The 22,432-nt window shown below is 38.1% G+C and overlaps 1 protein-coding gene across 2 annotated transcripts; it reads right to left on the minus strand.

The window, feature by feature from the left end:
* Nucleotides 1–7,057: 7,057 nt before the first annotated feature.
* Nucleotides 7,058–20,572, minus strand: GJA5 (gap junction protein alpha 5). 2 transcript variants are annotated; one of them, XM_026700683.2, is made up of 2 exons: nucleotides 20,292–20,572; nucleotides 7,058–10,015 (listed from the first exon to the last, which is right to left on the minus strand). In XM_026700683.2, the coding sequence occupies exon 2, from the start codon at nucleotides 9,988–9,990 to the stop codon at nucleotides 8,887–8,889; it is 1,104 nt and encodes a 367-aa protein (XP_026556468.1). In that variant the 5' UTR covers nucleotides 9,991–10,015; nucleotides 20,292–20,572; the 3' UTR covers nucleotides 7,058–8,886. The 2 variants fall into 2 exon arrangements, with proteins under 2 accessions (XP_026556468.1, XP_087793614.1); XM_087937488.1 differs by lacking the exon at nucleotides 20,292–20,572 and adding an exon at nucleotides 14,438–14,543.
* Between the last annotated feature and the right edge of the window lie 1,860 nt (nucleotides 20,573–22,432).

The following is a 22,432-nucleotide window of genomic DNA, read 5'->3' on the forward strand; positions in this document are numbered from 1 at the left end:
GGTTGCGGGCGCGTCAACCTTGGAAGACAGACTTCTGTTTTCAGATGAAGATTGAAATCCGGAATCAGGTTGTGAAGGCCCTGATGCCATGCCATGACACGGACAAACACAGCACGCTGGAACCCACACTGCTTGTCGAGTAGAAGGATCTTCCACGGTGGCGTAACCATGACCCCAGGTGATCAGTGGTGTAGGGCCTTTCCAGGTTGGATCTGGAGCTTGGTGATACATTACCAAAGGCCTTGCTAAAGATTCAGTAGTTCAAAAATGCAAATTAACAGGCGAGTCTGCAAGAGAATCTAAAAAGGTTAAATAATTCCAAGTATATAATGCTACAGCAATGAGATTTTGAATCTTTCACAGATGGTAAGGGCCAGACTCAGTTTATAATTGTTTCTGAAGCAATGCTTTAAAAGTACAATGAGCTCGCTCAACTATAACTTGACCCTGAGAGTTGTAAGGAATTCCGTGCACTAAAGTAATATTCCATTTCTGACAAAAGGTTTGAAGTTCCTTACTAATATAAGAAGGGCCATTGTCAGTTTTCAACTGAGAAGGCCGACCCATTACAGCAAAAGAGGATAAGCAATGAGAAATAACACCTGAAGTACATTCATGTTTTGAAGCAGTAACCCAAAGGAAGTGTGAATGAGTGTCAATAGACGTATGAAGATAACAGTATGGTTTAAAGGTTGGAAATTGAGTTACATCCATTTGCCAAATTTGATTAGCTTGGGTTCCTTGTGGGTTGACACCTACTAGAAAGGGAACTGCCAGTTGCTGACAAGCTAGACAAGCACGGACAATATCCCAGGCTTGAGATAATGAAATTTTAAATTGCTTTGCAAGCGATTTGGCATTTTGATGAAAATAAGAATGACTAGCAACAGGATCAGCAAACAAAGACGCAACATCCTTTAAGGATTCATCTGCCTTCCGATTTCCTTCAGTCAAGGCATTAGTAAAGGGAGTATGACTTCTAATGTGTTCTACATACAAAGAATACAAGCGAGTTTCTAAACTATTCTTTAAAGATAAAAACAAGGATAACAAATTCTTATCCAAAGAAAGAGCACAATAAGAAAAGGGAAGAGATTGCATAGCTAAATAAACATATTGAGTATTAATGATCAAGTTAATAGGTTGGTCATTGAACAATTGTAAAGCCAAAATCACAGCAGCCAGCTCAGCATGTTGAACTGAAGTCTGCGTGGCAGTAAATTTAGAATACCATTGTTGTTGAATCTGCCAGACAACCACACCCCTTGTAGGTGATCCATCAGTAAAGACTGTATGGACTGCTGTTTCTTCTCGTTGTTCCCAGGTCCAGGTAGCTTTCTTATCAAGCAACCTGTGTAGTGGTTCCGCAATCGTTGCTTTCTGTGGCAAGAATACATTGTAAAAATTAATAAGTCCCAAGAAGGCTTGCAAGTCTGTTTTATTTTTGGTCTGGGAGCTTCCTTTATTGCTCTGATTTTGTTCTCATTGGGTGGATCCCTTCTTTGTCTATGAGGTATTCCAGGAATTCGACTTTGTCAGTGGCTAATTGGCACTTCTCTGTTTTTACTTTAAGTCCTGCCTCTTTAAATTTTTTTAAGACCTCTCTTAGGCAGTCTTTCAGTTGTTCTTTGTCCTTGGCTGATACTAATGCATAGTCAAAGTATGGTACCACCCCCTTTATTCCTTGCAATAGGCATTCCATTAAACTCTGGAATACCCCTGGGGCCACGCTAACTCCAAATTGCAGTCTGTTGCATTTGAATGCCCCCCTGTGTGTCACAATTGTTTGTGCTTCTGCTGTTTCTGGGTCAACTGGTAATTGTTGGTAGGCTTGCGCAAGGTCCAATTTCGCAAAGATTTTACCTCCCCCTAAAGAATGTAATAGGTGTGGTACCACCAGAACTGGGTATGCGCTTTGCTGTAGCGCGTGGTTAAGGGTTGCTTTGTAGTCCCCGCAGATACGTACGGACCCATCTGGTTTAATGGGGTAACAATTGGGGTTTCCCAGCTTGCGTGGTCTATTGGTTCTAATACCCTGTGTGCGATAAGTTTATCTAATTGTTCATCAATTTTTGGTTTTAACGCGAAAGGAACTCGCCTCGCCTTTAGTCTTATAGGGGCTATATTTGGATTTAAATTAAATGAGAGAGGGGACCCTTGGTACTTGCCCAGTTCTCCGTTGAAGACATCCTGGAATTCTTTCATCAGGTTCTCTTCCCAGTCTGTCTCAGTAATGCTGTTTATTCCGGTTACTCCGATTCCTAATGGTGCAAACCATTCGAGTCCCAGTAGGCTGGGTCGATCCCGGTTGACTATTGTTAATGGAAGGACTTTAGTGTGGGTTTTTTTGAATTCAACTTTGAAATGTCCAGTACCTACTACAGGAATTCTGTTTCCCTGGTAGTCCTTTAGTGTGAGATTTTGTATTTCGAGCTCTTCCTTGTTTATATCAGGTATTAGTCTTTTTAGGGTATTCCACGATACCATTGATAAATACGAGCCTAAGTCCACCTCCATCCCGCATGGCTGGCCTTCTATGGTGACTTGCACATGTACCTTTTTTGCATTGATTGAGTTTGAGTGCCCAATGGTTATTGTTTGATGTGTTTCGGGATATTCCATCTTTGTTTAGGGCCATAGTTATTTCTAGTTCAGCATGCCCTCGCTATGTGTCCCCGCCGTTCACAATACCTGCAAATAGCATCGAAGAAATGGCATTCAGAACATGGATGGTTTCCTCTGCACCCAGCACAACGGAATTCTGACTTTCTTTCATTCCACTCCCATCTACCTTTTTCCAACCAGAGTAGATTTACATCTTCTCCCTCTTCGTCTTCTGATAGGGATTCAATGTCCTCATGTTGTGTTGTGGTGGTGGGTTTTTTTGTTTCGTCTGGTGTCTTATTGCATGTTTGATTAGTGTCTTCTTGGGTTTCATAATTTATTCATTTGTCGCATGGTGGCTGCCGATTTCTGTGTGGCTTCCATTGCGGTGGCTTCTTCGATTGCCTCCTTCAATGTTATCTTAGGTCTTGTTAGTAGTCGACCCTGTAGTGTAAGGTCCTTTAATCCGAGGACCACACGGTCCCTCATGGCCTCATCCATGTTTAGAAATTCGCATGCTCCACCAATGTCTCTTAGTGCTGCAACAAAATCTCCGATGCTCTCGTCTTCCTTTTGGTCGCGCCGATAATATTAGTGTCTTTTGATGAGGCATGAAACAGTTGGTGCATAGTGGGCTCGCAGTAATTTCTCCGTCCATACCATCGTCTTTACATCGTTGGGTGCTGCCAATGCCTTTGCCATTTTGAATACTGTGGGACCGCAGTGGGTGAGGAAGACGGCTCTCTTCCTATTTTCAGATGCTCCTTGGAGATTGCTCCCTTCTAGAAACATGAGGAATCGGTCGATGTAGGATTCCCAGTTTTCGATGGTTGGGTTGAATGGTGCGGGTGGCGAGTTGTTCCTGGCCATTTCATCTCGCTTGGTCCTCGTTGCCACGTGCACAACTGGGCTCCTTTGTCTCACTATCCCATCCTCGTCGCCAGTGTTGCATTGTGGGAAAAGAGACTCGAGACCCAGTTGACTTTTTCCTTTTTATTTTCTTTCTAGTAATCGCATGTGGAGAAACCGCAGTAGCCTTATTTATAGCCGGCTGCTTGCGGCTCATGGCCAATGACGGCTCTTCAAATCTCCCACCACCACAGACCAATCTATCATAGGTAAAGTATGCAAATATATAACACGCACTTCACAATTGATTTTTTGTTGTTGGTTTGAGACCTTTTTCAGCCTCCCAGAGGCTTAGAAAAAGCCCCTGCAAGGCTTTTCAGGATGTTAGGCCTGTTTTGTCACTTCCTGTAATACTGGAAGTGATAAAATAGGCCTATAATTTATCTTGAAAAGCCTTGCAGAGGCTTTTTCCAAGCCTCTGGGAGGCCAAAAAAGGCTTCAAATCAGCTAAAAAATCAGCTGTGAGGCACAGTGCAGGTAAGGGGGTGAGTTGGGGGGATTGTGTGTGTATGCACAGGGGGCGTGGGGAGGGGGGCACACATTGCATTCTGGGTGCTGGCATGCGAGTGCGTGCGCACTGTTGCACGTGCAATTTTTGGCACAGGAGCCTAAAAAGGTTTGCCACCAATGTTCTAGAGGATAGATGTCATGACAAGATGTCATAGATGGGTTCAATAGATGATTTTGTTTAATTGAGAAATGTAAAAGGTATAAACTCTGCCATTTTTTTTTCAGATGGGTGGAAACAATGAGAACTAGACAGTCCTTTAAATGACTTGACCCTATGTCATGTAGAACTTTATATGTGATGATCAGCACCTTGAATTGTATCTGTACCAGCAACTAATGCAACTTGTGAAATAGCGTGGAGTGGTCCTAGTGAAGTATGCTTATCACTGTCCTTAATTTACCACCACAGTTGAGACTGGATTTCTAGTTGTAAGTTATGCTCATAAGTTAAGGACCCACATGATCAGACCTGATGTTATGATCAGTGGCGGGATTCAATTTTTTTTTACTACCGGTTCTGTGGGCGTGGCTTGGTGGGCATGGCAGGGGAAGGATACTGTAAAATCTCCAGTCAGAGGTGGTATTTGACAGTTCTCTGAACTACTCAAAATTTCCACTACCAGTTCTCCAGAACTAGTCAGAATTTGCTTAATACCACCTCTGGTTATGAAGTTTGTGGTGGTTATTAAGGAAATCCATGGTTGGGAAGTGAATACAATGATTGTAAATCCCCTCTTATAAACCCACTCTTCCAATTGGGCAGTTTTTGTTGGACATTGTCAAAAAGTGCTGGAACCTGGCAAAAAGAACATCCTTTTTAAAAAAAATCAAAAATGTTGTTTCAGAAAGGAAAAAGAGGCCTGGTGATTTGGATCCTGGTTGTAAAAACAGACATTGCTAAATTTGTCTTTAATATGCCTGGAGACAGAAACTGGAAGTCTTTGTTGAGTTTGTTGTAACAAAAACAAATGCAGCTACATTGTTAGGCTTTGCTCATTCCAATGATGAAGCTGCTCTAATTTGTGATGGATTTTTAAGGTCAGCTTTTGGGGGATCCAACGAGGGATCCAAAGAGGGCAACCACCTAGGCAAAATGTTACCCATTTAAGAAGAGAAATGTGAATAAGACAAGTTGTAACCCAAACTTTATTAAAACATAACAAGCACAGTACATGATCAAAGATAACATGCATCCACCCATCTTGGGTTTACATTACAGAGAAAAGTAGACCACAAAGAAAGGTAGCTTAAAGACAAACTTTTTCAGTCTTCTATCAAGTCCTTTAACACAAAAACAAATACCCCCAGTGCTCTTAATTTCCTTCCCAGAAACAGGAGAAAATACTTACTTGCCTTGAAAATAGCGAGAGCATTATTTTCCTATCTCTTTGTTTATGCACCATGTATGATACAGTGTAAAACAAATATTTTGGAAAATGAAGTAGAACACATTATGACAACTGGAAAATGAAATTAATTTCCTTCACATTTCTTTATCTGATTGAAGCTTAAACTATTCTGGTTCAAATGAGTGAGTTAAAGCTTAATTGTGTGATATTGGATGGAATATCTACTCTAAATTACAGGATTCACAGGTTTGTTAGTGGAAAATGTAGCAACCATATTTGACTTAATATCCCGTAGCAAAAAATAATCCCTGTCAAAACAGTCATGGGTGAGTGGCTTCACAAGTGATCCAAATGTTCTTAGAAAGTCTTAGAAGAAGGAGCAGAGCCTTTGGCTTCCTGTAAATAAATTCAAATATTTCTAGCCCTGTTGCAGTTTGAAGTTAAATGTTTGAAGGCCAGGAATAGGTGTTCTTACCTCCCAAAGCTACAGAAGCACTACTATTACACAAGGATTGCATTTCCTGTAGATGTTGCATGAATTTAGATTGTGCTAGAAGTGCTATAAAAATAGTTTATCTTTTAGTCACTTCCCAACTCCCGAACATGAACTTTCTGATTTGGTTGCTTAAATATTTTCTTGCCTTCTTTAACTGCCTGACAATGCCTCCTAGTGCTACCCCAGTTCTCATTTTCCACCAGTGTCTCTTGCATACCTATTTCACCACAGCAATTATTCAGCAACAATCAGAACTGAAAATGATCTGACTGTTAAAAAGATCCAGCCACCTTTTTAGGCAGGATCATGGCCATAAAATTCCATCATTCACTGCTGAAAATTAATATACATATTTCTGGCTATTACCAAAAAACTGCAGTAAGTCTTCAGAGCAGGCTTAACACATTTTGTTTGAGGAAAAAATGGTCCACACCTAAAACAGTAAAGAAATTTTCTCAAAACTTCATGAAATTTAACCCCATTTTCCAGTGGATGTTATGGCATAATTAACAGCTGTCTTCCTATAATTCCCTCATACTGAAAAAAAATATCAAAGAGAAACTTTGTATTTGGATGTGGTCAGGGGTGGGATTCATTTTTTTTAACAACCAGCTCTGTTGGTGTGACTTAGTTGGTGGGCATGGCTTGGTGGTCATGTTATTGGCTGGGCGTGGTGAACTCAATATCACTCACATTGAGGCACACATCTCCTCGCCTGGCCTCTCGTGACTGTGGGGATGCTGCAACAATCGTAAGTGTGAAAAATGGTCATGTCACTTTTTTCAGTGCCACTATAACTTTGAATGGTCACTCCACACAAGCAAAGTACCATCAAAGGAGGGAAAAAAAAACTCCAGAGAAGTTCCAGAGACAGGAAATCTAGTCCTGCCAAGAATGTAATAAGGGTTAACGGAGAGGCAGTTTCTGTAAGCAACACCAGAATGTTTCCTTCCTGCCTTCCTTACAGGATTAGGCCAGTAATTTCTTCTAATAACCGGTTCTCCAAACTGCTTAGAATGTTAAAAACCAGTTCTAGAGAATAGGTGTGAACTGGTAGAATCCCACCGCTGGCTGTGGTGAAATTGTCTGCCTCTGTGATCTTGTTTTCTTTTTTGTTCCTTGATGTATTTTGGCCTAGTGGCTATGTTCCCAGCAGCAGTAACTTTAAAATGAATAGAGAATATCATATTTAAAAAGCCACAATTTATTAATGTTCCACAGTGTATTAATTCATGTTTCATACAGGAGTATTAAATTCAGCAGAAATCTTTTTATATCAACATTTTTGTTCAAATAATTCAAAAAGGTATTTTCAATTGCTATCCTCCTGAGATGGTACATGTTTAACACTATGAGGCCATACAGAATTCAAGATTTATTGTAGACAAATACATCAAAAATTCAAGTAGAATTCATTGCATTTTCATTGGTACTAACATGGTTTTCTACATAGTTTTGAGAAAAGAAGAAAAATATATAAGATTTTAGTTTCCTAGGAGAGGGGATATAGCTTGTTGGTATGCTATGGTTCCAAATGGTCCAATGGTTTTAAGAGATGTGGAGAGGCCTTGGCCCCATGTTTGCACTATAAGAATTTGAAGTTATGCTGAGATTCAGGAAGCCAGTTGAGCTTCATCTTGAAGGAGAGAAAAAATAGTGCTATATACCTCCCCCCGCCCAGACTCCTTTGTACATATCTCACAACATGATGGCTCGCTGCAAATTTAGTTTGCAAGTTCCACTCAGTAACATTCCCACACAGTCCTCCCCAAATCCCCCACAAAGCCTTTACAATCTGATCTATTGTTTTCTCATCAGTTGTCTTTGAAACTCAGAAAATGGAGGAATCCCCCACAAATGAGTCAATGCTCATCCTCTAGTTTATCAAAAGGAGAATATAAAATGCAATTCAAGTGTTCCATTGCCTGAATTGCTATAAGCTGTGGAATAACGGAACCCCCTCACCCTATTCCATACAAAGATGAAATCTCAGAAATTGTTACTGCCTTTTTTATCCTTGTGTTTTTAGAATATGAGTTTATGTGCATTTGATGGCTGGCAAATCTGAAAAACAGCAATGGTGGGAAGCTGAAGCAGGAAAGTTCAATCAAAAGGAAAAAAAGTAAGCAAAATAACTCATGTTGCTCGAAGACTTACTATCTATTCTGCTACAGTTCGATTTTTATATTTAAGTGCCCCCATCACTTGTAAAATCTGTTCTGACTTTTTCCAATCACTGTATCCATGCTTGCAACAGGACTGTGGTGGCTGGATTTGATGAGGGGAAGACATATTGTGAATAATGCAAGAGTCAAGGTCAGTGAAGGTTGAACTTCTGTGAAGATTGGTAATAATAGTTAATCTGAACCCAGGAACTGAGAGGAAGGTTAAGACAATAGTTATCACAAGTGAGAAAACAGACTGCCCAGAAAGTCTGCAGAACCTCTGTGATCTAAAAAGAAATAAAATCTAAAGTTTTAAATACACCTGAGAAAAGTTAGAAATAACCTGATTCAATTCACAAAAAAGAGATTATAGCATGAATCCATTCTACCTGGAGGCAATCCCACAGAGGATTGTGGAAATGCCCTGAGTTTTTCTTCAGAATTATAACTTACTCCTTTCCTTTGTCCAATCAAGGATTCTTAAGAATTGTAATTCTGTGCAAGGGCTTGGAACAGAGACTCCTCAGCATTGTTCCCAAACTATAATTCCCAAGGTTCTTGGAGAAGTTGCAATGGTTATACTGTCTTAACAGTGCTGGTTCATGAGATCATCACCTAAAGTATAAGAACACCAGGTAAATGCTAAAGTTACTTTGCTGTTTTAAAATCCAACAGTTTTTCTTTTGGAACAGTAATGGATTTACAGCATGCAAAAAAACATTTTGGAATATGTCAGCTAAATGTGAATTAATAACTAATTGATCCAAAATTTAGACTGACAGAATTTCAAAAATTTAGCTGCAGGCATTTGCCATAACAGCTTCTTCTCTTCTTCTAGGTCCACCAGAAGCACTCACACTGACAAGTCATCAGACCTTGCCTTACTGCTTGTGTGGCTAGTTTTGCTGAGTCTGCGTTTGTTCTGAAAGTATCCATTTGGTGTCAGATTTGATGCAGAATTTACACTGGCTTCTGGATGTTGCATGTAGTTTAGTTGGATACAGGGGGCTTCTCCACCTGAATCATCTGGATTGTGAACCCTCTCTGTTGCAAAATTGACCGTGTTTTGCTCAGAAGCCATTTTGTTACTGAAGGGGCTGATATATTTCCCAGTAGGGTTGGCTAAACACTGATTAAAATCTGGAGGAGGGGTGCAGCTTTCATCTGTCTTCACTTCAGAGTCTCCCTCCAGTTTGCCAATTAGTGGTGCAGGGCTGATTTTCTGAGAGAGTGTTTGTTTAGCTTTCTTCCATCCTAAGTGATACAGTTCAGCCAGGCTTAAGAAGAGGGAGAAGGCTGCTACCACAAGCATGAAAATAATAAAGATGTTCTTTTCTGTTGGCCGAGAGACATAACAGTTGACTGGATTAGGACAGGGCTGCCGGTGACAGACATAGAGAGTCTCCAGAAAGATTCCATAGAGCATATATTGCCCAACAATGAAAGCAATCTCCATGGTGGTACGGATTAAAATACTGCAGACATAGGTGTTTAGCAAAGTGCCCTGAAGAATTATTCTCCCACTGGGTTCATCCCAGCAGGACAACTCTGTCTTCTCTGGTGCTGGGTAATCCTGCTGGGAAAAAGAGTCACACTTGTTCTGGATTGTCCTTGCTCCTTCCTTGGCCTCCTTAAGTTTCCTCTTCTCCTGCATACGGACAGTATGCATTGCGTGACCCATGTATAACAGGGATGGTGTGGAAACAAAGATAATCTGAAGGACCCAATACCTGATGTGGGAGATTGGGAAAGCTTTGTCATAGCAAACATTCTCACAACCGGGTTGCTGGGTGTCGCATTTGAAATCTGACTGTTCATCTCCCCAGGAAGATTCTGCAGCTGTGCCCAGGACAAGCATCCGGAAGATAAAAAGGACAGTCAGCCAGACTTTTCCCACTACTGTTGAATGTTTATGGACTTCTTCAAGGAATTCTCCTAGGAAGCTCCAATCACCCATGTTTGTTCAACTGGGAGATTGGCGTCTGACGGTAAAAGAGAAAAAAAGGAGTTATGGTAAACAATGTGTCGGACATGGGAAATGTCTTAACTTAATGACCTCCAGATGTATTGGATTCTAATTTTTTTATAGGTGGCCATTAGAAATGCACTAATTATTAGAATTGAAGTCCTCCACATCTGGATGACATATTGGGCAAAGCAGTAAGCCTTTGTGAGTAGCTTTAAAAGACATTAAAGGCATGAAAATGTCACTTTTAAATGTAGATTATCATAAAGGTAATAAGGGAAGCAGGAAGTTATTTTTTTCAGTGTTTAACTTTATATCAGTGCAGCATAGAAAATAGGTTCAAAATTTGTTCAGGGAGTAATATACCCTTTGATTTTAATCTTATTTGTTCATATTCCCAAGCTTTAGACAATGTTTTTCAACCTTGGCAACTTTAAAATGTGTAGACTTTAATTCCATGAATTCCCCAGTCAGCCATTCTGATAAATGGTGCTTTTTAGACTATCCCATACGCACTATCATCCAACTGCCTTCTCTGGTGGCCACAATGTACCTAGATAGTATGGGAAGTTAAAACAAAGGTGGCCATCTTTCTGTCACTATATCAGGGTTTCTCAATCTTGACAACCTCCAGCAAACGTAGCTGGGGAATTCTAAGAATCAAAGCTCTCACATCTTGCAAAGGTTGAGAAACTGAACAATAGGAAGGGCTGGATTCTACGGTGAATTAATGCTAAGAATCCCCTTGAGTCTTTTTTCACTATGTGATCCTTTAGTGAGAAAAGACTCAAGTGGATTCTTAGCACTATCAGTCATGAGGCCTTTTCAAGCTGTCCATCTCTGATTCCTTAATAGATTTGTCTTTCTTAGTTTAAAAAAAAAATGACAGAAGATGAATAGGAAAACTGAGTCTTTATTACATAAAGTTTATTACATAGTTTGGAGCCTCTGTGTCTCAGTGGTTAGAATGCAGTACTGCAAGCTACTTCTGCAGCCAGCTGCCTACAATTTGGCAGTTCAAATCCCACCAGGCTCCAGGTTGACTCAGCCTTCTATCCTTCCGAGGTGGGTAAAATGAGGACCCAAATAGTTGGGGGCAATATACTGACTCTGTAAACCGCTTAGATTGGTCTTTAAAGTACTATAAAGCGGTATATAAGTCTAAGTGCTATTGCTATTGTCCATCTTATTTAAAGGGTTAGATCAGGGCTGTCAAACTTGCAGTTTGCGAGCTGGATATGTCGTGCACTGGCCCTGCCCACGCCCAGTTTAGTGAAGAGGGAAAAAGTCATGTTATGTCACATGACGCCACCATAACGACATGAGTTTGAGACCCCTGGGCTAGATGTTGCAGTCTTCTCTTACCCCGCCCCCATTTTCCATTGCTTCTGCCATCGCTGCTCCTTCAAAACAAAAGGAGAATTAAAAAAGCAAAGAAACAATAGCTACAGAACATCATTTGCCTGGTAGCACTACACACTCTCCATCCAGAGAAACACAGCTTATTGCACTGGAATTAGAATGCTTGACAGATGTTCTGTTTCCAGATTTATTTCAAGCATTTGTAGCTTTAAATAAATTCTGACACTGAAATTCCAATGCATGCTGCTGAATACTTGAGAAACTAGCTTCAGACTCTAACCAAAGGATAATGCTAAGTGGAGATAATGACCTTGGGTGTGAGTGTACAGAAGGCTGCTGCCCAGATGGGTGTTAGATCGAGTTTTGCTCGTTCATTATCAGTGACTTCAGTGTCAAGTTAACCAGTATACGACTAAGCGTGAAAATTGTAGGGCTGGTACTAAATTGGGAGGTGTTGGGTATGTGAGGAGAGCCAAATAATTTTGATCAACCTAGAGAGATTAGGACATATTGACATAGTTTTAAGACAGTTGAAACAAAAGGTTACAGCTGATGCTGCTGAATTTCTCCAAGTTTTAGTAGTTTGCAGCCGGCAACAGGGACTTTTGCTCCTTTAAGAATACATTTTGAAGATGGCGAATAATTAAAAAGCAACAAATAGTAAAAATACTGTGTAATCTTTAGCCTCAGAAGAAATACTTGTGATATGTGTTTATATGCTTAAGCTTTGCAGAAAAGTGTCACAGAGTGCATGTCTTCTGTCTTTCATGTGATACTGTTTGGTTAATTCAAGAAACAACTCACAGTTTAAGATAAACAGTAACTGCAATTTAAACTAGTTTTTTCCAAAACAGTAAGAAAGTCCCCACTTTCTTTGTATCTCTAATAATAACCTGCATTTCTAACTCTACCTTTTAGGATCCCTTTATCTCTTATTTCTCCTTTAGATTTTTCCTTCTTGATTTTATTACTAAATTCCATAACCATTGTCATCTATAATATCTTCATCCTTCATTTTCTTTCTTTGCTCTGCCCAAGGTATCCCAATTGGGAATATTATCTCATGCATAAAATAGTGGGTTCTATTCCAGAAGAAACTATTTAACAATCTCCAGAGATCAGGAAACACTGGGCTGCAGTTGGTATATACACTGTTAAGTGTAAAATATATCCCCATTTGTTTTTTTCTTGCATTATTGTGTAAAGGATTGAGGATACATCCAAGAACTAAGGAAGAAAAATGTCAGTCTCTTTCTGTCCAATATCAAATGTGAATTTGCAAAAGAATGATGAGAACAATATTTTTGGAAGTTTATTCTAATTCATCTTCTAGATTCAAGGGCCCCATATTTATACAAGATATGCTTTGATTTATGGCATAAATTGGGAATTGGAAATATTGAGGAAGGGCTAGGGAAGGGGTAGTGGACTTGATGCTTGAGTAGAAATTATGCATATGTTTGAAGCAGTAGCAATGTTAATTCTGTATAACCAACTATATGATAAATTATGATCACTCCATTAAACAGCTAGAGATCAAGAAATCCATGCAAAATATACTTTCTTCTACCTCTAGTAATGTACATACCTGGACAGGTATATCTTCATTATATGTAACAATAATTCCATATTTAAATTCAATTACAACTTTGCTAGGTTAATTAAACTTCCTAACATTTTTATGTATTATTTAATTTGCTGCTAAATGTCGGAGCAACATGATCTGCAACTTACACATTCTGCAAGCATTGTGGCTCTCCAAAGATCACTTTGTTTTCAACTCTTCTTTCTTAAGGAGGCCAACAAATTTACTGGTTATGATGATATAAAAGAATTCATTTGCTGCTTTACCCAGGAATGAAGCACAATTGATTCTTCTTTAGGACATATAAACTGTTCATTGTTTCTATTTTGCTTTTTTAGTGCCATGTGACAAAGAAGACAAGGACAGTGGAGATGGATGTGTGAAATCTGCCCTCAAGCCAAATAGAGAAAGAAAATAATAGCACATTCTATCATGTTTCCGAATCCTTCTAGCTTTAGCATTCCAAGGGCAAAATAGAGGAATAAAAACATGTAATATTTATACTTGGCATATTCCCAAGTGGTCATGAATCTCATCATTCTGAAGTTCCCATACCAAAATGTAGATAAAAGCTGTGAGAAATAAGTTTGTCTAACTAATTATTGTGTCTTTTATACTTCCTTATTGTATTACCTAAGAGATGATCACATTTTTCAATCATTGTTTCATAATGTATATATTTTAATCAGTGCTAAGGTAAATGCTATATTTAAAAATTGTTTCAAAAGAATTAATATATGCCTGCAGCAACTGGCTAACCATGTATGGTCTCTGAAGCTGGGGCTAATCTTGGAAATTAAAAAAAAAACAACAATCAGAAAATGCCCTGTTCCCCCCCTCCAATTATATATAAGGAGCCATATTTGATGCAGAGAAGAATCTTTATCTGTTTACAAGTTTTTGACTAAGCCTTCAATGCAGTCTAGTAGTTGGAGAAGCCTTGACGCTAAAGAAGATACTAGAACTGCAAAGGGTGGATCAATTGTTGCTGTGGTTACGAAATATCAATACAAGAATATATTCAAACTTCACATCCTGTTGTGTCCCCCAATGTTCTGAAAGTATAATTCTGAAAATATCATGCGGGTTAGCATCAATTAACAAAGGGAACATAGAAATGAGACAAAAAATGAAGTTAAAACATTAAATTACAGCACTGCTCTTGCTCGTTTTTGAATTTCCCCAAAGTTGCATCCCACTTTAGAAAGTGGGTTCTTCCAGTCGTTCTGATATAAGCTTAAATGTACACAATGAAAGGGAGGGAACCTGATATATCTATAGACTAATCATGGTTGCTCATCTACTTTAAAATATTCTGAATGTAATATAAAAATGTCAAATTCTTATACTCCAAAAAGCTACCTGCTTACCCTCTTAATTGTATTTTAGAAATACAGCTTTCTTTCTCAAGACAGAAGTGACAAATTTCTACCAGCTCAGTGCAATTCATCTTTCTGTTTGTAATGATTTTCAAAGAACAGTTTTACTTACCTAACTTCTTTTTCCTTGAAATTCTTTTTACCCAGCATAGAGCCTTAGGCGTTTGTGTTCAAGGTTTTATTCATTTTTTTTCTCCATTTGCAGCTTGTCAGATACATTACTGTCTTCTCTCTTAATATGTGTATTTACTTCTCATCATGTTTGCTCACCCCTTTCCTAGACACTTTTTTTGGCAAAATTGGTAATTTTATAGGTTTCTTTCTTCCTCCAGGGTCTACCTTTGCAGTTGTTCTTACACAAATACTGCTGTTTTGCAGGTTTTCAGTTGTGCTGTTTTTAGTTGTCAGGAGAGCAAGTACTGCTTGTCAAGTGTTCTTTGAAACTGAGGGAACAGTGTGAATCCCTTTGCAGTTGCAGCTCTACGAAAAAAAGTTTTCACCACTCATAAAGAAAAAGAATGGTTGATATTAATGGGTGGGGCAGAAATAGGTTGCCCCTAGTTATCTCTGAAAAACTCAACCAATGAAATAATCCTTTATTCAGCAAATCCCTTGTTTATCAAAGATGTGTTTCTTAGGGGCAAATAGTCATAAATTATGCTGCATTGCTGGATAGTTTAAAACAGAATCAGAAGTTTGTGGATTTTGCTGGCAAAGCAACCAGCTTAATGACAGTTATGGTTTTGAGGCACCATTCATACTGAATCTTATCACACCAAGATTTGTATAATTTCAATATATTTCCAATCCCCTGAAATTCAGCATAGCTTGCTTTTGCTTTATCCTCATAGATGAAGTTTGCAAATGCTTTCAGGAGCTTGTTATCAGCACCTCAGTGAATGGGACATGTACGTATAATTTCAGCAAGATCCTTTAAGATCACCTGGAATTCTTCAGACCTTGTAAAATCTGAGAAAGCAGAAGAACCTTCTGGGGCATGAACTATGTTACTAATAGACTTGTTACATGGTCTTTGTAAGCTTGTTTGTATGTCTGGGCAGTCCTAATTGACTGGATATAGGAGTGGATCCATCTTCTTTAAGGGAGGGTTAGTGCAGGCTGTCCTTTAAAGAGTAAGTTGTATGGTATGCCTTTTCTAAAGAGATCACCTCTGAGTCCATCTGTTTCTGACAATGATCAGCCAATTGCCAATCTTGTTTTTGGAAGAGAAGATGGATCAGTGTTAAATATAGAGGATTCCAGAGGAAATAGATTTTATGGCTCTTTTGAGTAAAAATTCAGACTCGGGCATGAGATGGATACATTCTCGGTTATCCTCATATTAATCCTCATATTTTATCTAAATGGAAGGTGTCATTCAATATAATCAATTTGCTATGAGAGTTGTGGCTTAATAATAGTATAGTACTTCTAAATTTCTAGTTGGTATGCATGAGAAAGATTAATCATGTTAATGTTTGCTTCAGTGTGAGGCTCCAAAATTCTTGGTCCTCTCCCCCATGTTATGTAATGAAGCTACATATTGTTATGTAATAAAGTTACATGAAACTGCTAGGGAAGATAATCCATCAAGTTGACTGAATTAGGTCAGACTAGAGTTATCATTCAAATCCTATCTTGGTCCTTTGAGACTTGAGTAAGTCTCAAGTAGGACTCAAGTAAGGGACTTGAGCCCAAAACAAGCTTAGATTAAATCCCTTGAGTATGAAGTTATGGCATTTCAGTGATTATTCGGGCTCAACATTGGCTTCAACTTTGAAGGTGACAGGAGTTGCAGTCTTCCTGAAGCAGCAAATATAACTTTGGAGAGATCCTATATTCACAGCTCCTGTTAGATCAGCAAATAGAACTGGTAGTCAAAGAAACTTTTCCCATTAGGGGCCTAACTGGGAAGCTGATAATAGAGATTGTGCCAAATGCAGGACCTGATTCTTGCAGAGAGTATTTAGGCCAAGGTGTAGGTGGCTTACTTATGATATACAGTAGACGGGTTAATCAGAAAAGCAAGTGTGGAAAGGCATAGTAAGATGTGAATACAGGAAGAAATGTATAATGCTAATAATGGGCATGGGAGAAAACAAAGAAGAGTATTAATATACAGATCAGTTAATATATTGAATGAAAATTGATTTTTAAAAATGAATATCATTTGTTTTTAAATATCTTATAGTCTAATTAAAAAAGAAAATACTCTCTGAAGCTTTGACAAGAAAACAAATAGCTTTTAAACCTGATGTAAATATAAAATAAGAATACTCCTTTTATGGCACTTTGAGAAGAACAAGTAAGTTTGTGTAAAGCTGAAATTTAGAGCTAATATGGAAGTCTTAAAGGAAGGAGATGGTAAGGGATTCACAGAACCAGGTAATAGATTCTAATGTTCAGCGACATTATTGCCAGGCACAACTTTGATATAAGAGATTGTTGGCAAAAATGACCTAAGAAAAATAGATCACATCACACTCTTTCTTGAGCCAATTAGAAGTGAGATGTGTGAAAAGGCCAAGGCCTTTGTATTTGGGCTATGTTTTTGGCTGAATTAGGAAGATAGAAACTCGGCAAAGATTGGGAGCTGGGTTGATGTTTTTTTCTTTGCTGATCCAGTGCCGGACAATTGATTTTGTTCAGTTTCTATATTTTGTATGTTAAATCGCAAGATTTTGATATCCAGCAACTATCTTCTCACCACTGAAATAATGCCTAAAAGAGCCTACAATTTATCAATTAAAAAAATCTGACAAATGTAATTATTTGGTTACACCTTTCCCCCAAACCCGAGCCCTTATACGTGGTTGTCCCCAGCTGTTTGTCCTTTGTGACAGCCATTCAAATCTATCAGACTGAGAGATAAGAATGGGCCAAGGACACCCAGTAAAGTGGGAATATTCTATCCACTATACCTAGATTGTCTTTCCTGGCATCTTAACTATTTTTTATTATTTACAATATGTTATGTCTCCTCTTGGAAATTCAAACGAACAAACATAAAGCAGCCGTTTCACAATCAAATCAAACTGAAGGGAGTAACAAGATAACAGCTGGCAGAAACTGTTAGGACTCCCCTTCAAAATTCAAACAAACAGAGAGCTCTTTGCAGTGACGTCCTCATTCAAAATAGTCATTTTGTTCCTGGCAAAAGGCACCAGCTCAGCTGTGTCCTTTTATACCCATTAAGGCAACGTGCTAATTAACTGGCTTGCCCTTCAGATTAACGTTTCCTGGTCCTGACGTCAATCCACGATCTAACAGTCATCAGAGTCAAAACTCCCCACAGGACCGATCCTTCCAATCACAACACAATAAATATGCAGTATGATCCTATACAAGTTGCTAGAAAGTATGTTCCTTATTTTAATGGGAATGGCATAACAACAGGTTTGGTTTGTGCATGCACATTTGCGCCAAAAGCATGCTCTGTGTGTGTGCGTAGTACTTGTAAAACAACTTCTCCTGTGAGCTATAATCATCTCCTGCTGATGCGTGGCACTCAACTGTGCTGCGCAAAGCAACTAAGGTTGCTTTAGCAGGGAATAAAGAACAGCCTAGAGCCTGGACAGGTGGGTGGACCCAACTGAAGAAAAGAAGATCTTCAGAGTGAACCGGTTTGGTGTCAGCTGCTTTTTGGAGCTACTGGTTCTATTGTACTGGGCTGAATCGGTAGAATCCCACCCCGCCTGATAATATATACTATTTATCGGTCAATTGCGCAAAGTCTGAAAAAGAGACAAAATGTGAACTGCTATATAACTGAGAAGGAGGGCAACTTTGCACTGCAGCATTGAGTTGCTTGTCTTTCATGCAAGCATTTTCAATTGTCTTTGCAACAACATAATATGAAATTGGTTAAGCAACACCATGTCCATACTTCAAGCTTTCATAACAAACCTGGTCAGGTGGTCTGTCAGAACAACAGGCATGGCAAATGTCTATGGAGATTCTCAGTCATCCAGGTCATGGTTGTCTCATTCTTTTTCAGGAGGCAACTGGACTATATTTTTCATTGAAGATGTTTCGCTTCTCATCCAAGAACTGAAGAAACTTGTTGAATGAGAAGCAAAACATTTTCAAGGAAAAACAAAGTCCAGTTGCCTCTTGAAAAAGAACCTTTGGGATAACTGGAATGGCAATGGCCAATTTGTGGATTCCCTTGTTTCTGTGGCTCTCCCTCAGAATGTGAGAAAACAAGAGCTATTTACTTTATTTTCTATGGGAGGATCTTTGTGGCAATGTGGTTTTCATCCACATGGGTAAAAAAATATCCAGTGGTCAAAGAATTATGCAATGGAAAGAACTTTAGAAATCATCTTCAATTTCTGCTCAGTGTAGCAGTTGCTTGCTTATGTTTCACTGGTCCACTGATAGATTAGTGGGGAAAAACCCATACCATCATTTAATTGTTCTTTCACATTTGAGCTATAACAGGAAAGTGGGAAACTTGCAATTTCACAAATGTGTTGTGAATTTTCATTTCAAAACTGAATCAACATTCAAAATTGAATTGATTTGACATATTTATTTTTTTAAATTTATTGGCTGCCCAGCTTCAGTGGACTTGGGGTAGCATACAAACCTAGAAAAAATATATCACTTCCTAATATACCAATTTATGAATATATTCATCAGCTTTTGATTTCTGTTATTTCTGCTTTTCACTACCAAGTGATGGCTATTCCTGCTAATCAACTATCAAATTTGTTAAACTAGTGCTGCAGGTCAGATGTCCATAAAAATTATAACCTAATCAATCGTAACAGCCCCTATCCCTAACCCTTGTGTACTTAGGTCTCTGACTTGTTGATAGATTTGTAATCTAAGCATATTGCACATACATACCTACATACACTATTAAAATCACTGGCTATAATCGTTGAGTATTACTTTTTTTACAACATTATAACTATTTGGTAATTAAGTTTTTGAACTCTAAAGGAGATGAAAAAACATTGCTTGATATTAAAATTGCTTTTTGGTATTAAAATCCAGGCCATTGTCTTTATTCTCTTTTCACTCTACATGCTTCACTAGTCAGTCACTTTGCACAGAAACAGAAAAGCAGACAGAAATTCCAAGTAATAGTTCAGGAGGTCCTGAAAAAATTCAGACGATCTATTTTGCGTTATGAGCCAAAATGAAGGATTAAAATAATAAAATGTCAAGATACTTAAGTAAAAGAAAACATATTTCTAAATAGACTGTCATGGTTTTTATAATAGCTATTGAACAGAAATGCATTATTTAGAGCTACTCTTCCTCACTAATCCTCAGTCTTTTTATCATGCTAATCTCATGAATATTCATCTAGTATAGACAGTGTCTGTGCACAGTTATTTGAGTATAAATCCCACTTACTACTCTAGGACATGGATTGCTTCCAGAAAAGGCATTCATCATCCACGCACTCCAGTTATTATCATAGTTTTAGGGGATCTTGCATTGTCATTAATTATGTTTTCCATAATTAATTTTATATGTATTTTTTAAAAAATCTACAAAAAAAATCAGAGAAAAAGTTTTTGGATTGGTTTTAGGAGCCCCCCCATCTGGAAGCCTTCCCTCCCAACTGCAAGACTGCAATAACATCTAATTTATCAAATTATCTTGCAGGATATACATTTGCAATAATAAACTATTTGCCAAGAATCATGTAGCAATGTCATATTTAAAAACTATAGAAATGCATATTTGTATTCAATATCTGCTAATTCTTGGATTTAACGTAAGTATGACACTCTAGAATGAAATGGAATCATGGAGACATATATAAATACAGTTTTAAAATATATTTAAAATATATTAAATCTAAATATATATTATATATACATATATTTTATATATTTTGACCAGACAGAAGAAAACCATGACCACCAAATTAAAACTATTGCTAATAAAAAAAAATCACTAATCTATTAGCTTTCAGATCTCTGTTGGAGTTTGCAGGACTGTACCTTTTCTATTTATATCCAGTACAGATTTTTGACTGATGTGAGATAAACACAATCCAGGTGGCTGTTGGAGCTCCAAGCCTTCTGGTCTGGGATCCGCAGGCTGGCTGAAGGATCCCAAAAGATCTGAAAGAAGCAGAGTGGAGGGTCTTCCAGCTTCTGTGTGATGTATGACATGCCCCAGCAGCTGTCAGCCTCCTATAGAGTCATCACCATGAATCAGGATATAAATGTGGTCCCAAGAAAGCTTTATTGTAAGCAGTGACTTGGCTCCAGTCAAGCACTTCCTCTGGCCCTCAGCTCTCTATTTTTAATGAAGGAATTCAGGGTTATCGCAAAGGAAGTCAAATTGTTGTCGGAAAACAATAGCAAAGTAACTAAATGTTTATTAGTTCCTCCCCTGAGGTCTAGGATATACTTGTCAATTGGACTAATGTGATGTATGGATTATTATTATTTTTAAAAAAACAACAACAAATTCTTAGGGCTTGCATGTCCAATCTTGTTTATATTTGGGGGGCGGGGGAGAACCCAGAATCTAAGCCATGCAGCAATTTAGCACTTCAAGTAAAATGTAAGTGGCAATATAGTGGCAGTATCTACACGGCTGCTATGTGATTTTCTCTAAGGCTAAGTGTTCACAGGCCCATAATGCTCACCTCTCTACAGTGCTTTCCCAGTTAAGCAATTCAATTTTGAATTAAAAAGTGTAGTAAAAGTGAAAATCCCCCCCACTAATCTTCTGCTCTGCATCACTGAGCACAATCCACTGGGGATTTGTTTATACAGGCTTCTTTGAAATTTATGATAACTGCTTACAAGAATGTTCATAAGATGTTTTTAAAATGTTGAAAAGAATGTCCCAGGGATCTGGGCTCTTGATGTGCATTTTTCTCATTATGTCTTAAAAGAAAACTTCATTTTTTAATCTAAAACTTATTCAGCATTTTCCCACATAGGACAAGTGGTTTGCATTCTAGCAAATAACTTGAAGTAAAATCATATGATGGCTGAGCATTATCTCTTCTATTTAATCATCTGAAGCTGGAAATGGAGTGTTGAAAGTGTTAGAACAGTAAGGTCTTTTCCTATAATGTGTTGAGCTGCTCTACTACCATTTCCAGTAAGCAGGTTTTTGCAAGTTTCTGGTATTGTCTGAAAAACCTGACACAGTAATGGGCAAAAGAAAAGGTTATGTATGCACAAAGAGAAAACCATGAAACCTCTCAATTTTCACTTTCAACTGTTGAAAAGAAAGAAAAATGTAATCACTTAAATGTAGCTTTGAAATATGATACTTTGAGTTTCAACTCAGTGTCATGTACCAGTTGGAAACTGATAGTTGACAAATGCCACAAGAGTTTGGAAATGAATGAGGCTACACTTCTTACAGACACATTATGGTGCACATGGACATGAATGGAGAATAGAACGGAAAAGAGTATTTTGTCTAAACAGCCAATAAATATAAGCACATGATAAAACCTTGGATAGGTCAAACCAGAAGCTTACTGAAGATGTTTCCTATTGTCCCAACAGATGTCAGAGGAATAGCAGCCTTCCACTTATGCATCCCAGCAATTGGTCTTGACTTACATTTCTTCTAACAGTAGATGCAGATTGCTTATAATCAGAACAGTTATGTAATGATTGAGAGGGTATGAGAGCAACCCATACAATCTGTTTATGGAGAATGAATGAGTAAATTTCTTGACTGGTCAGTTTCAACCAGGTTCTTCTATTTTTGCAAATAAGATTTGGTTGATCAAACTGGAGAACTTCTCTTTTCAGGTCACAGAAACTTTTGGTGCACATTTCTCCAGATTTATACATTATTGTTTCCATTTTTTGCCCAACAGTCATAGTTTTTGCAGAACATTCTCTATCATTATTTTAACCTTATTTTAATTAATTTAATGTTGAAGGATTAGCAACTTTGGTTTATATAAAATAAATGATTTCTCCTTTATAAGTATCAGAAGTTCCCATAATCACACTATTGTAAAATAAATAATTAAATCATTTTCTTAATATCAGATAGATCTTCACTTTCAAACATCTCTGGCAAGAAATTTTAAACTTTTCAAAAATTGTTTGCAATAGAGAATGAACACTTCTTGAAATAGGAAGATCTTGACCACACA

This window comes from Pseudonaja textilis, chromosome 7 (genome assembly GCF_049901715.1).
Source record: "Pseudonaja textilis isolate UNSWEBS1 chromosome 7, rPseTex1.2, whole genome shotgun sequence".
NCBI classification, from domain to species: domain Eukaryota; kingdom Metazoa; phylum Chordata; class Lepidosauria; order Squamata; family Elapidae; genus Pseudonaja; species Pseudonaja textilis.

What these genes read in the sequence shown, in the direction of transcription:
- GJA5 (XM_026700683.2), bottom strand. Translation starts at nt 9,990, where the DNA reads ATGGGTGATTGGAGCTTCCTAGGAGAATTCCTTGAAGAAGTCCATAAA.